Source organism: Staurois parvus, unplaced genomic scaffold (assembly GCF_062004578.1).
Source record: "Staurois parvus isolate SC_StPar_1 unplaced genomic scaffold, SC_StPar_1.0 ptg001436l, whole genome shotgun sequence".
Taxonomy (NCBI): domain Eukaryota; kingdom Metazoa; phylum Chordata; class Amphibia; order Anura; family Ranidae; genus Staurois; species Staurois parvus.
The window spans coordinates 590,092-605,000 of record NW_028319232.1 but is presented as its reverse complement, the minus strand read 5'-3'; the positions used below and the strand labels follow the sequence as shown (position 1 = coordinate 605,000).

The window sequence follows — 14,909 nt, the reverse complement described above, 5'->3', positions numbered from 1 at the left end:
TGTCAGTGCTAGGAATTATGCCCCATTATTGGTGTCAGTGGGAAGAATAGTGTCTCCTATCAGTGGCCCCAAGGAGCGGAAAAAAGCAATCAAATGGCTACATCCGATCCCTGGGCCACAATTTGAAGACCCTTGCACTAAACTATTCAACCATAGGTTTTTGTTTGTTTGTTTTTTTTTTAAATCTTGTGAATATAATCTTGCTGCACTCTCCTAACAATCCACAACGACCTAGGAAGGATGTCAAAGGGTTCATCTAACGTCTGTGGTAGGGATGTACCGCTACTGATACTGGTATCGGTGCCAATAGTAAGTATTTTCCGCAGTATTCGCGTACTTGTAAAAGTGCTCCAGATACCGGAAACGGATACTTTGCAGTGCGATTTGCATCAATACAAATTGCAAAGATTAGCATGCGATTTGGATACGAATGCGATTCCTGTCCAAATCTCATGCGGTTTCCCCACTGCTTGCCATAGCCTGAGTTCACACAGGAGCGGTGCAGGAAAACTCCCTGCAGGGATCCCATGCTGAGCGGAGAGTGGGGATGTATACTATGATGAGGAGAGAAAGCGGCGGGGATTTGAAAGAGGTTCAGAGACTAAGGGTATGCTGGTGGAGATAGTCAGGGAATATGAGCATACTACTGGAAATAGTCAGGAGACTATGGGCATGCTATGAGAGAAGTTCAGAGACTATGGGTATGCTCGTGCAGATAGTCAGAGACTATGGACATGCTACTGGAAATAGTCAGGAGACTATGGGCATGCTATGAGAGAGGTTCAGAGACTATGGGTATGCTAGTGGAGATAGTCAGGGACTATGGGTATGCTAGTGGAGATAGTCAGGGACTATGGGCATGCTACTGGAGATAGTCAGGGACTATGGGCATGCTACTGGAGATAGTCAGGAGACTATGGGCATGCTATGAGAGAGGTTCAGAGACTATGGGTATGCTAGTGAAGATAGTCAGACTATGGGCATGCTACTGCAAATAGCCAGGAGACTATGGGCATGCTATAAGAGAGGTTCAGAGACTAAGGGTATGCTGATGGAGATAGCCAGGAGACTATGGGCATGCTATGAGAGAGGTTCAGAGACTATGGGCATGCTGGTGGAGATAGTCAGGGACTATGGGCATGCTACTGCAAATAGCCAGGAGACTATGGGCATGCTATAAGAGATGTTCAGAGACTATGGGTATGCTAGTGGAGATAGTCAGACTATGGGCATGCTACTGCAAATAGCCAGGAGACTATGGGCATGCTATGAGAGAGGTTCAGAGACTATGGGCATGCTGGTGGAGATAGTCAGGGACTATGGGCATGCTACTGCAAATAGCCAGGAGACTATGGGCATGCTATAAGAGAGGTTCAGGGACTATGGGTATGCTGGTGGAGATAGTCAGACACTATGGGCATGCTACTGGAAATAGTCAGGAGACTATGGGCATGCTATAAGAGATGTTCAGAGACTATGGGTATGCTAGTGGAGATAGTCAGAGACTACAGGCATACTACTGGAAATAATCAGGAGACTACGAGCATGCTACGAGAGATGGTCAGATACTATGGGCATGCTAATGGATATGGTCAGAGACTATGGACTTGCTACAAGAGATGGTCAGAGACAGCAGACATGCTATAGGTGTTTTTGGAGACTGAAGAAATGCATCAGAATCATAGACTGGAGACTGCTAGAAATCACTGCTATTACAGCCCTTTTTCAGTCAGTGCTTCCACATGTGTGCTTCCTACAGCCCCCTTGAAAAATTACGTTCGTAAGCACCAAAACATAGAAGGGCGTCTGTAGGTATCCTGGGAGCACGATCTGTGTTTAAATCAACTTCAGCAGATGTCAGAAGAGACACAAGGGGTTTAAAAGAGTCCTGATGTCTCTAAAGAGAGAACCGGTTACCTGCCCAATGCTATCACATATGGGGCTTGTCAGCACTCTTGCACTAGCAATGAAGTCAAAGTTTAAAAAAGTGTTTAAAAAAACTGAAATATAATAAAATTTAAAATAATGTAATAGTACTCCATGTATACACCTGAATGCAAACGCTCATGTGCAATCAGCAATCATGCCACACATGTGAGCTGTTTCCACGAACGTCAGCATGGGGGCAATAATTCTACAGCCATAGTTCACTGTTAACTCTAAGCTGATAAACCGTATAGGGCTTTAACCCCTTCCAGTCCGGACACTTTCCCCCCCTTCCAGTCCGGACACTTTCCCCCCCTTCCAGTCCGGACGCTTTCCCCCCCCCTTCCAGTCCGGACGCTTTAGCCCCCCTTCCAGTCCGGACGCTTTCCCCCCCTTCCAGTCCGGACGCTTTCCCCCCCTTCCAGTCCGGACGCTTTCCCCCCCTTCCAGTCCGGACGCTTTCCCCCCCTTCCAGTCCGGACGCTTTCCCCCCCCCCTTCCAGTCCGGACGCTTTCCCCACCTTCCAGTCCGGACGCTTTCCCCCCCTTCCAGTCCGGACGCTTTCCCCCCTTCCAGTCCGGACGCTTTCCCCCCCTTCCAGTCCAGACACTTTCCCCCCTTCCAGTCCGGACACTTTTCCCCCCTTCCAGTCCGGACACTTTCAGCCCCTTCCTGTCCAGGCCAATTTTCAGCTGTCAGTGCTATCACAATGACAATTGCGCGGTCATGCAACACTGTACCCATATGAATTTTTTAGCATTTTTTGAGACAGATAAAGCTTTATTTTGGTGGTATTTATTCACCACAGGGATTTTTTTTTTTTTTTTTGCTATATAAATGAAAAAGTCAAAAAATGTTGAAAAAAAGTGCTTTTCTTATAAAATTTGAAAATAATTGCTATTTCATCATAAATCTTGGCCAAAATTTATTCCGTTACCTTTTTAGTAAAAAAAAAAGTAACCCAAATTAGTTTATAACCAAAAATTATAATTTTTAACATTTGTTTTTGCATTTTGTTTTTATTTTTTTATATTAATATTTATGTGTTTTTTTTCTACATACTGTCACCCTAGCAGTACAGTGTCACCATGGTGACACTGCACTACTTGTGGGGGGTGATGAAGATTTTTTTTTTTTTTTACACTGATTGCTTTTACACCCATAAAGGCTGTAAAAGCAATAATTTTTCCTTCTCTCTGGCTGCATTCTTGCAGCCATTGAGAACTACTGTGTCAGCTGTGATTGGTCACAGCTTGTCACGTGGTACAAGGCTGTTGTGAATAGCCCTATACCATGTGACCTCTGTGATCATTCACAGATGTCACACGTAGTAAGCAATGACGTCAGAAGTGACATCTTGCTTACACCTATTCATGTGATCACTGATTGGCCCATCAGTGATCACCAGGGGCGGACTGACAACTCATGGGCCCCCAGGTAGGGCGGGGATCATGGGGCCCATGTCCTCGCCCTCACTCAAACCACACCCAAAACAGTCTATGAAACTGAATCTCATGGGGCCCCCTACTGACCCTGGGCCCTCGGGCACTGCCTGAGAGCCTGAATGGTCAGACCACCCCTGGTGATCACATGATCAGGACCTCACACAGAGGTCCCATATGACAATTGGTGTTCCACTGTGTCCAGAGGACACGGCGGGGACCGGATCGCAGTGCTGCGCGCTCCCAGGGAGTGCGCACAGTCCAAAATGGCGGGCGCCGTTTATGAATGGCAACCCGCCCCTGGACTGCCACCGTCCGGCCGTTTATATACAGCGGCCGGATGGCAAGTGGTTAAAGTGTCGCCTATGGACTATTTTAAGTACCCTGTTTTGTTTTTTTTTCAGCAGTTTGCTGGTGCACACAATTTTAAGGCTTGGCATGTTTGGTACCCGTCAACCCCATATTATATATTTTACCAAAAAAAAAGGGTAATCTGTTGTATTTGTGTGTATTAAAATCCATTTTAGTGTATTATTTTCTGAAAATATGTGTTTGATAAACAGTTATGCAAATATCCTACAACACAAAAAAATAAACTGCCTCTATTTTATTCTCCAGGGTCTTTGATTTAATTAAATTATTAATTGTTTGGGGATTCAAAGCAATTCTCTAGCAAAAAAAAAAAAAATGCTGATTTTAACAAAAAAAAAAATCCCCTGGTAGGAATTTGCCTGCGTATCCATCTTGTATGTATCCCCTTTTCCCTTCTGTGTTCCAATGTTTTCTTACAGCCTCTGTGTGCCCTAGATTTGTGCAGCACTGCAGATGATGTTGGCGCTCTCCCATCAAAGTGAATATTAATAAATCCTTTACACAGAAGCTGTACTAGTGTTAGACTTGGTAAGGATTGGCCGTTCATACGGGAGGACAGGAGAGGGTTACAGAGCTGCCCATACAAAGCAGGCTACGTTATTACACTGCTCTGCTGCAACCTTGCCCTGTCAAATAACAACCCTTCACGGATGACAGGATCCGAATGAAGAGAACTTCTCCCTCTGCAAAGTGACTGCAGGCAGCTGAGCTCGACCTTCGCCTAGCTCCATCCTCTACTACAGATCTCATCACTACCCCACAGGGGCAAAGCGGCATCCACTGACCGGTCTCTGGTGGCCGGAGAGACAGCCGGCTGTGATGGACTGGCAGGATCTCCAGCTTGACGTTCTCCATGGTGCTGGCCAGGAGCTGTGTGGCCTCCATCACCGTGCAATGCTCTGTACTGGTGCCATCGATGGACAGGATGTGATCTCCGGGGTGCAGCGCTCCACACCTGGAAGAGGAATAGATGGGGAAGATAAGACGGTATATTACAGAGTTCTAGATGCAAAAAAAAAAAAAAGTTTTTGCTCTTCCCTACTTTTGTATCCCAAGATAAAAATATAGCAGCCTACTTTATCATGAAATTGTCCCTCTAAAATCCAGAATCCCTGGTTTTCAGGACTAAGATCTTGGGGCAAGGAGATCTCCATGCAGGAGAGGGAGCCTTTGGTGCTGGGAGGTTCTGCCCCCAATAAAACAAGTGTGGGATTGTAATTGTAGATTTAGAAATAGAGGATGATGGGTCAGGTTTAAAGTCTATGTGAACCCTTGCCTTGTAAACCAATCTATTCAGTTTAAAATAAAAATGAAAGACAAAAAAAATTAATAAAAAAAGTAAAAACATATAATAATAATAAAAAATAGATATTATATTCTAATTATTTTATATATATATATATATATATATATATATATACATACATACACACACACACACACACACACACATACATACACACATATACATACACATACATACATAAAAAAAAAAAATATATATATATATCAGGGGCGGACTGACAACTCATGGGGCCCCCGGTCAATATGGGATCATGGGGCCCCTGTGTCCTTGCCCAACCTCAAAAAAGCCTATGAAAAATGGTACCAGGGGCATCTCATGGGGCCCCCTACTGACCCCGGGCCCTCGGGCAGTGTCCGAGTTTCCAAATGGTCAGTCCGCCTCTGAGATATATATATACACACACACACACACACACACACACACATACATACCTAATATATATATATATATATATATATATTCCATATGGTCAGTCCGCCTATGATATATATATATATATATATATATATACATATATATATATATATATACCTAATATATATATATATATATATATATATATATATATATATATATATATATATATATATATATATATAAAACAACATTATAAATACCTGTTCTTTTTTTTTTCTTTAAACCTGATCTCACTCTCTGTTCTCAGCTGCATAAGGAACTTAGAGAGCTGGGGGTGGAGAAACAGCAGTACACTGAACCTCACAGTGAATGACTGTGCATAGGTGGTGGTGGTGGGGGGGGGGGTGTCAGCCCAAGTCTGATCATTGGAGGACAGGCAGGCTGTTCTCCCAGCACGGCCAGAAAACTGACCACACTGGGATGAATGTGCATTTGTGCCTAGATGTGTGCGGTTCATTTAGTTTCAAAGTTCTCTTTATTTGGAGATGCAGATGTATCCAAATTACAATTGTAACACATTTAAACAAATCTGATATAATGACAACATTTCATCTGAAATTCAAATTGAATTAGAATCAAACTCGAAATTGAAATAGAGTGTGAAATTAAATTCAAATGTAAGCATATTGTTTACTATGGATGACTTCCTTCAAAGATTGTTTGTATTATTGTTAGAATATAGCCATCTTCCAAAATTAGAATTTTAGAAAAAAAAAAAAAGAATAAAACAGAATAAAACAGAATATAAAAGAACAGAATAGAAAAAAATAGATTTGAATAGAATAAAATAGAAAGAATATAGCCGTCTTCAGAAATAGAATAGACTAAAACAGAATGGAATAGAAAATTATAAAATATAAACAAAAAAACAGAATAGAAAATAAAGAAATGGAACAGAAAAGAATAGAACAGAGTAAAACAGTGAAATAAAAACAGAATAAAACATAAAATAATAGAATAAAAAAAATAGAATGGATTAGAGTAATATAGAAGAGAAAATAAAGGAATAGAATAGAAAATAAAAATAGAACAGAATATAAAAGAATAAAATAGAATAGAAAATAACAGAATAGAATAAAACCCCTTCCAAAATTTGAATTTCGAATACAACCAGCAATTCTTCACAATGAATTTGGATCAATTCACTATTTTTCATTCAAATTTGATTAGAATACTTCAATTCCATTGGGAAAATTTTAATCCTGTTGAAAACGAATTAACTAAATGAAATGAATTTCATTACGAATGCAACAAACCAAAATTAGTAACTTAACAAATCGTTCATAAAATATTTCAATATATTAAACAAAATAAAATCAAAACATATGTTTTAATCATTTGATGTTTTTTTTTTTTATCTTTTACAACCACTTTAAATGAAAGTTCACCTTAAAAACAAAATTCTATTTATTATTTTTTCTTTTGGAGACTGCAGAACATTGCAGCAATCAGCAGATCGTGGTGCAATGCCAGGCTCCTGCAGATTCCCGGGATAGCGGTCTGCCCATACCTCTGATACAGGCAGACAGTTACTGGAGATCGGATCGCTCACCGGCACCTTCATAGTTCATTGACAGCTACAAGCCGTCTGCTGTAGTGGTGGACGGTACTTGTAGTTCATTCATTCACACATCGCTGAGAATGAATAATGCAGCTGTGCGGGTGTAGTCAGTGGTGTATGTAAGTTCTGTGCTGCCCTAGGCAACACAAAAATCAGTGTCCCCCCCCGCTCTAGAAAACCTTCTACTACCACTGCCCCCCATACACCAGCCACCATCGCCCACGGACGGTGAGAGAGAGGAAAGACACATCTTCACAGCTCCGGACATCCCCAGGAACGAGAGTCAGGCTGTGCATACACTGTCATGAAACCCGCAGCCTCTCTTGGAACCCACCAGGTCCCCATGCCGCGTGCGTCCCTTCTTCTGTGCTGCCCCCTTGAAAAATGCCGCCCTAGGCAAATGCCTTGTTTGCCTTGTGGTAAATACACCTCTGGGTGTAGTCCTCCATGGCTGTGCTCTTTTTAAATAGAGACAGCGGGTGCAGGGAGAAGATCCCCCGCTCACTGTCACAGCAGGGGATCAGAAGGGTGCAGCAGATACTCTTTGGTAACATGTTGAATTTACCCTTTTAAATGTATTTGTTGCAACATTCTGCTCAAAATCAGATCAGAAAGTAGCCAATTGATCTTGACCGTGCAAAAGAGTGAGAGCCACTATACTGTACTATATAGACTTTTTGCATGCGGTCATTTTATATCAATAGAACAACTGCAGGACAAGAGAAGGACATTGCGAGAAAAATAAATCAGAGATGTCATAGGGAATGGCCTAGGAGGACGTTACCGTCACCAGAACAGCAATGACCGCTCACCTGTCCGCCACGCTGGCCGGCTTAACCTTGTCGATGATTATCACCTGCTTGTTCCGATGGGTGCTCGTGCTCAGTGAAATGCCCAATGTGGAGCCAGGGGTCTTGGCGATTTCCACCAGTAGGGGTCCTGAAGCGTTGGTCACAGTGTCTAGGAGAGAAGGATCATGGGTAAACACGGAACACACCATGGCAATCCTTGGTGAAATCAGCATAAAATAAGTGCAGCGCTAAAAAGATATATAATAACATTATATATAAAATTGTATATAAACCTGATGAGTGAAATACATGAATTTGAATAAATATAATTATAAATATAAAAGTCAGTATGAATATTCCACTTTCTAGTTGTTTCCACAAATATAGAGGTGCTCAATTAAGGTGCTTGCTTCCTGGAATCGGTGACTGTGCAGGTGATCTATAAATTGCGCACTCACCGGATGCGCATAATAAATGCGCCTGTATCAAATCCAATCGATCCTCACAGCAAGCCAGGAATATGGGCAGGGGTGGACTGACAACTCATGGGGCCCCCGGGCAATAGGGGATCATGGGGCCCCTGTGTCCTTGCCCAAACTCAAAAAAGCCTATGAAAAAGGTACCAGGGGCATCTCATGGGGACCCCTACTGACCCCAGGCCCTCGGGAACTGCCCAACTTTCCAAATGGTCAGTCCACCCCTGAATATGGGGTATCCTCCCTCTGGGGGTTGGGTTGTCATCAACAGGTTCCCAGGAGATGAGAGAAAAGGGGGGTAATTCACATCCACCAGAGTGTCCCCCAAGGGGTTACACGGGTGCTGCTCCCTGGATGAGAGGTCCCTCCTCTGGGTATGGGATGGCTTTCACCTGCGTGTGATGACTTCCGGGGGCAGGGTGGAAATACGTGTGTGCTGAGGACACCTAGCCAACTCCCTACCCCAATCTGTCCGGCTATCTAATCTATCCACCTTTAGACGGTCCCTGAAAACCTCTTTAAAGAAGCCTATCCTGCTTCTACCTAGTAAACTGCCATTTATTTCCTCCATCAGCTCCTCCCCCACAGCTATTACCTTTTGTATCACTCAACCCTTCCTCCTAGATTGGAAGCTCCCAGGAGCCGGGCCCTGTGTTTGCTCTTGTACCAAATTCTATTGTAACTGTAATGTCTGCCTTCATTTTTTAAAGCGCTGCGCACACTGTTGGCGCCATAAATCCTGTATAATAATAATAAATATCGTTATCATTTTCATTTTACAGTTCTGCCCCCTTTGGGACAAAGTACATGATGTAGCAATTTCTCCCATGTTGCCAAGTGCTTTCTAACCCTAATTAAAGCAGAGCTCCACCCAAAAGGGGAAGTTCCATTTTAAGGACTGCTCCCCCCACTCCCCATTAAGGATTGGCACCTTTGGGGGGGGGGGGGAGAAACGGATACCCAAATTTGACAGGTACCGGCTCCCAATTCCGGTCGGATCGCCTAGGCCAGTGGTGGGCAACCTTTTTTTTCAACTGAGCCAAATCTCGCCAAAACCACGTTTGAAATTTATTTTGAGAGCCACATTTTTAAAACTGAAAATACATCCCCCATATAGTAATTCATCCCCCATATAGTAATTCATCCCCCATATAGTAATTCATCCCCCATAGTAATTCATCCCCCATATAGTAATTCATCCCCCATAGTAATTCATCCCCCATATAGTAATTCATCCCCCATAGTAATTAATCCCCCATATAGTAATTCATCCCCCATATTGTAATTCATCCCCCATATAGTAATTCATCCCCCATATAGTAATTCATCCCCCATAGTAATTCATCCCCCATATAGTAATTCATCCTCCCTATAGTAATTCATCCCCCCTATAGTAATTCATCCCCCCTATAGTAATTCATCCCCCCTATAGTAATTCATCCCCCATATAGTAATTAATTCCCCCTATAGTAATTCATCCCCCATATAGTAATTCATCCCCCATATAGTAATTCATCCCCCATAGTAATTCATCCCCCATATAGTAATTCATCCCCCATATAGTAATTCATCCCCCCTATAGTAATTCATTCCCCCTATAGTAATTCATCCCCCATAGTAATTCATCCCCCATAGTAATTCATCCCCCCTAGAGTAATTCATCCCCCATATAGTAATTCATCCCCCCTATATTAATTCATCCCCCCTATAATAATTCATCCCCCATAGTAATTCATCCCCCATATAGTAATTCATCCCCCATATAGTAATTCATCCCCCATAGTAATTCATCCCCCATATAGTAATTCATCCCCCATATAGTAATTCATCCCCCATAGTAATTCATCCCCCCTATAGTAATTCATCCCCCATATTAATTCATCCCCCATAGTAATTCATCCCCCATATAGTAATTCATCCCCCCTATAGTAATTCACCCCCCATATAGTAATTCATCCCCCATAGTAATTCATTCCCCATATTGTGTCAATTCACTTACCTTTGCTCCGCACGTTCCTCTCGCCGTGTTCCCGCGCCGTTCCGGTCTTCAGGGCGGACTGTGAGAGGAGTTTGTCACGCTGCCCCGCCTACATCCTGACAGCCAATGTTTGCCACGTCTGCGGGCCGGATTAAAAGGTCCGCCGGGACGTATGCGGGCCGTAGTTTGCCCATTGCTGGGCTAGCTGCAGAGTCCTGACTTTTGGGGCAGCCGCCCGAGAGGAGGGAGGGGAGCGGGCGCCCGGCACACAGAAGAGCCGCATTAATGTGTGTAAAGAGCCGCATGTGGCTCGCGAGCCGCGGCTTGCCGACCACTGGCCTAGGAGATTGGAAACAGAAGGTGTCCTCCCGCCCTCCCTTCCTGTAGTCTTTTGGGACACGTGACAGGTCCCAGAAGACTACAGGACCATTCATGAAGCGCAGCGCTACCCGTGCATGCGCAGTGGGTACCCGGGTGTGAAGCCGCAAGCTATCACAGCCGGGTGCCCACACTGAAGATGCCGGCCTCCAGGAATCCAGGACGGCCGGTGAAACGGCCTGCAGGGGACACACCACGGGACCGAGGGACAGGTAAGTGGCTGTTTTTTTTAAAAGTCAGCAGATACAGTTTTTGTAGATGCTGACTTTTATTTTATGATAGCGTGAGTGGAGCTCCACTTTAATATGTCTGACCTTCTCCATGTGAACAACAGCTATGAAGGAGACGGCTGATTCATAGCAGATTGCCTCGTCTCTGAGTACTTTCCCAAGCCAGGCAACAGTAAGAGGAATGCACAGGCAGGTGCAGGGGTGGACTGACAACTCAAGGCTGTGGTTTTATGTCTGCTCTGACTTCTGTCACATTGTGCTCCCATGTGCCCGCTCTCCACTCCATCCAGCCACAGCTGACACAAAAGTGAATGCACATCTACCTTCTAGCTGCTAAAAAGTAAACAATTGGCCACGTGTGTGTAGTGCGCACTTCATGCCAGCCATGGTCAGCCGGAGCAAGGGGCCGGGCATGACAAAGGAGGGGGGTACAGTTCTGCATCCTTAGGGCTAGTTCACACTATGTGCAGTCCAGTGCAGGGGCGGACTGACAACTCATGGGGCCCCCGGTCGATAGGGGATCATGGGGCCCCTGTGTCCTTGCCCAAACTCAAAAAAGCCTATGAAAAAGGTACCAGGGGCATCTCATGGGGCCCCCTACTGACCCCGGACCCTCGGGCAGTGCCCAAGTTTCCAAACGGTCAGTCCGCCCCTGGGCCCCATACAGCCAACCCAACAGGACGCCACCTCCTAATACCCCCCCCCATCAGTGGCCCTACCTATTACCCCACACTCTGTACACCCTGCACCCCCATTAACCCCCCCCACCTTACTCTATACCCATTTCCCATTACCCAGTCTGCACCACCTACGTCTCCAATACTCTATCTGTACCTGCATTACACCTCACTTGTATCCCTACCCCAGCAACTACCTACACTCTGCATCCCCCTACACTCTGCATCCCCCTGCGCTCTGCATCCCCCTGCGCTCTGCATCCCCCCCGGGCAGGTGTGTCGGCCTTAATGACAGGTACATGTGACCTGATGATGTCCTTCTGGGCTGCACATGACCTGTAAAGCAGGGTTTGCATCCCAGTAGACTTGTATGGGAATGTAAAAATCCATCTGAAGCAAGTACAAGCCCCTTATGCAGTGCTTTCCTTGACTGTTTTTATTCTTACGAATTCAGCTCTGAGCAGGCAAAACGTCGTCTATCAGCTGATGAAACCAAATAAACAGCTTTTGGCGATAAAACATTTTGTACTTTTAAACTTAGTAGCATGCTGGAGGTCCAGTCCTGAAGGAGTTACATGTTCTCCGGGTAAGTCCATGGAGGCAAAGTTGAATCCGGTCCAATCAATTAATTTCCTGCATGGGATGGAAACAGAGCGATTGTGCCTTGGAGCGCCGCAGTCTGTTAAATGACTTCTAGTGAGAGTTATCAGAACACTGGCGTTCGACCTGCCCCGGCCGCCAAGAGATCAGCATGGAGGAACGCTTGGCTCCCATCGACCTGTACTGTCCTGAGATAGCGAATAATTCTCATTATGGTAGCGGAATATGAAGAGGGGAGAGTGCCAGGATTTTGTGACCCGTACTAGTCTGTGGAATAGTACAGTACTTCAAGATCTCTACCAAGTGCAATCTGTATCCAGGGCTACCTGAAGAAGCGGTGTAAAGGGAGTATGAAATGTTGGGTCTAAAAGGGAACCAGTCATTCTGGATCTGAATATTTAGCATTTAAAGAGAACTCAAGGTTAGGCATATTTTATCCAGCATATGCGTATCCAGCAATGTCGGAACAAGAAGTCTAATGCAGGCCATAGATTTCCGATTTTCTTGCCCAATCATCGGCCGATAAAAAAAAATCGTCCGATATTCGTACCGTTAGTGGCGAAAAAGGTCGGCCATTTTTCTTAATTTTAAGAGATTTTGAAAATCGTCCATGCTGGAAAATCCTGTGACGATTTGTTAGATCGGCCGATTTTCACGGTAATTTATGGTCAAATCGGCCGTCCTTCTGGCCGATTTGACAATAAATTGACTATGAAGAAAAAGAAGTAATAGAAGAAATAGATTTTGCAGGAGAAGAAGAAATAAAATATCAAGAAGAAGAATAGAAGAAAAGAGGAGAAGATGAAATAGATTTTGCAGAAGAAGACAGAGAAGAAAAAAAGTTGCAACATTGTATCTATTTGTATGCATTTCGGATACAGATGTTTCTTTTCAAGTACAAATAGATACAATGCTGTTTCTCTTCTTCTTCCACATAATCTATTTCTTCTGTCAAATATAATAGCTGGTCTCTATGCAGGGACACTGCTATTATATTAATTGACGGCCGTAGACGGGACTAAAACCCACCAACTTTTTTTTTTAATTAGTGACAACGTCGGCCGTCTGAACGACCGATTTACGATTTGTTTTTTTTTTTAATGGCCGATTTTCCCCACGGCCTAAATATGGGAGCCACTTGTCCACCGCTGCTATAGTCACACTGAAGGAAGTAATAGATAAATGCCAAAGGTCAGCGCTGAGGAGACTGTGGCTTTGAATCAGTATAAACCTCACATAGAGGTGTGTCTTTATTGTGTAAAAACTTTATCAATATGTCCAAACAACATCCAAGGCAATGGTAAGGCCCAGGCTGTGAAGATGGAATGTCCGCTCCCATACTGGGAAGAGATGGTGTCTTCAATGAGTTCCTGCACAAGCCGGGGATCTCGGAGCTCCAGAAGTGACGTCACTGCAACCGGGGAGGAAGCGGCAGTAGGGCACTGGGTATGGCTCGCAAGCTTGGCTGGTAAACACAACAATGCGTTTCACGAGCATGCGCTTTGTCAAGCTTGCGAGCCATACCCAGCGCCCTACTTCCGCTTCCTTCCCAGATAGAATAAATGATTGCGCTTGCCTGCAGCAGACTGATGGCATCATCTCAGCCAAGGCAAAGTCGCTGGACTGGAGCTTGCCACCCAGGTAATGCACATTTGTGGTGGCAAAGAGGGTAGGCTTTAGGGCCTGTTCACACTAGAATGCCATGCTGGAAACCAGACAAGAACATGATCTGCAGCGGGGTTAAAACCACCCGAAACACAGTGTGTTTGCCTGCACCAGATTGCATGGGACAAATGTACCAGGTGATCCATTTGCAGTGCATTTCCAAAAGTAGAGCATGCACTATGTTTGGTGAGGTGAAATGAATGTCCCTAAATTGCACTGTACAGAACTGTGTGTAAATCGCACAGGAGCACACAAGCACGAACCTGTGCAATTCACATGCCGTTCCTAGTGTGAATGGGCCCTTAATGCCCAAAATGCTACACCTATGGGGCCATGAGTGGCAGAGCTTTCTGTGTTGAGGGTGTGCGCTCATTGCACCTTCCCAGCCATCAAAGACAGCTCTTGGTCTCTGCTAATAACTGGTAGCTAATGGGACCACCTCCTGATCATGTAACCACTGCGATAGCTAGTGATTGGTAGATCCTATTCACCCCCCTCCAGTGATAAGACCCTGTTAAACGGATGCTGGGGCTGGGTGGGAAGGGGTCAATGATAAAAGGTGATTCATTTTTGGAAAATTATAGCGTTTTGCCCAGTACTTTATACTCAATACTGAGCTTGACACTTCAGGCCACCTGTCAGGGATCCAGGTATGACCAGAGATGTGTGGACTGACACAGGGAAACAGCAGGCTTCAGAAATGATTAAATAATAATAATATTTATAATGAGCTGCACAAAATAAACAAACACAGTGAAAAACAAAACAAACCTTAAACTAATAGGTACAGGTGCAGTCAGGGCTGGAGAGGTGGAGTGGTCAGGCAGGCCGGGTCAGGAACAATCAGGCAGAAAGGTACAACGGGAGCAGGCAGAAGAATGGTCAGGAATAGCCGGGGTCAGTGCAGGCGGAGTTCTATCAGTGTCAGAGTCAAGCAGGAGAGTCGAGCAGGCAGGAGACAGGATACAGGAAACAGGGCACATGGGAAACAAACACCAAGGCACTGACTGCAGGTCTGGCCATTCCTTAAATACATCTCCTGCAATCAGCCTCAGGTGATGGCTGACTGCAGAAGTGAGCTGCAGAAGC

The 14,909-nt window shown here is 44.7% G+C and overlaps 1 protein-coding gene across 1 annotated transcript in view; it reads right to left on the bottom strand.

The window, feature by feature from the left end:
• The window catches only part of LOC149435973 (glutamate receptor-interacting protein 2-like), a gene marked incomplete at its 3' end in the record, with an annotated part of 253,129 nt that overhangs the window by 315 nt on the left and 237,905 nt on the right, over positions 1-14,909 (bottom strand). The window contains exons 8-9 of the mRNA XM_089662198.1: positions 7,838-7,985; positions 4,527-4,696 (exon numbers count right to left, since the gene is read on the bottom strand). Of these exons, the coding sequence (XP_089518324.1) occupies positions 4,527-4,696; positions 7,838-7,985 (318 nt within the window). The remainder of the gene's footprint in view (positions 1-4,526; positions 4,697-7,837; positions 7,986-14,909) is intronic.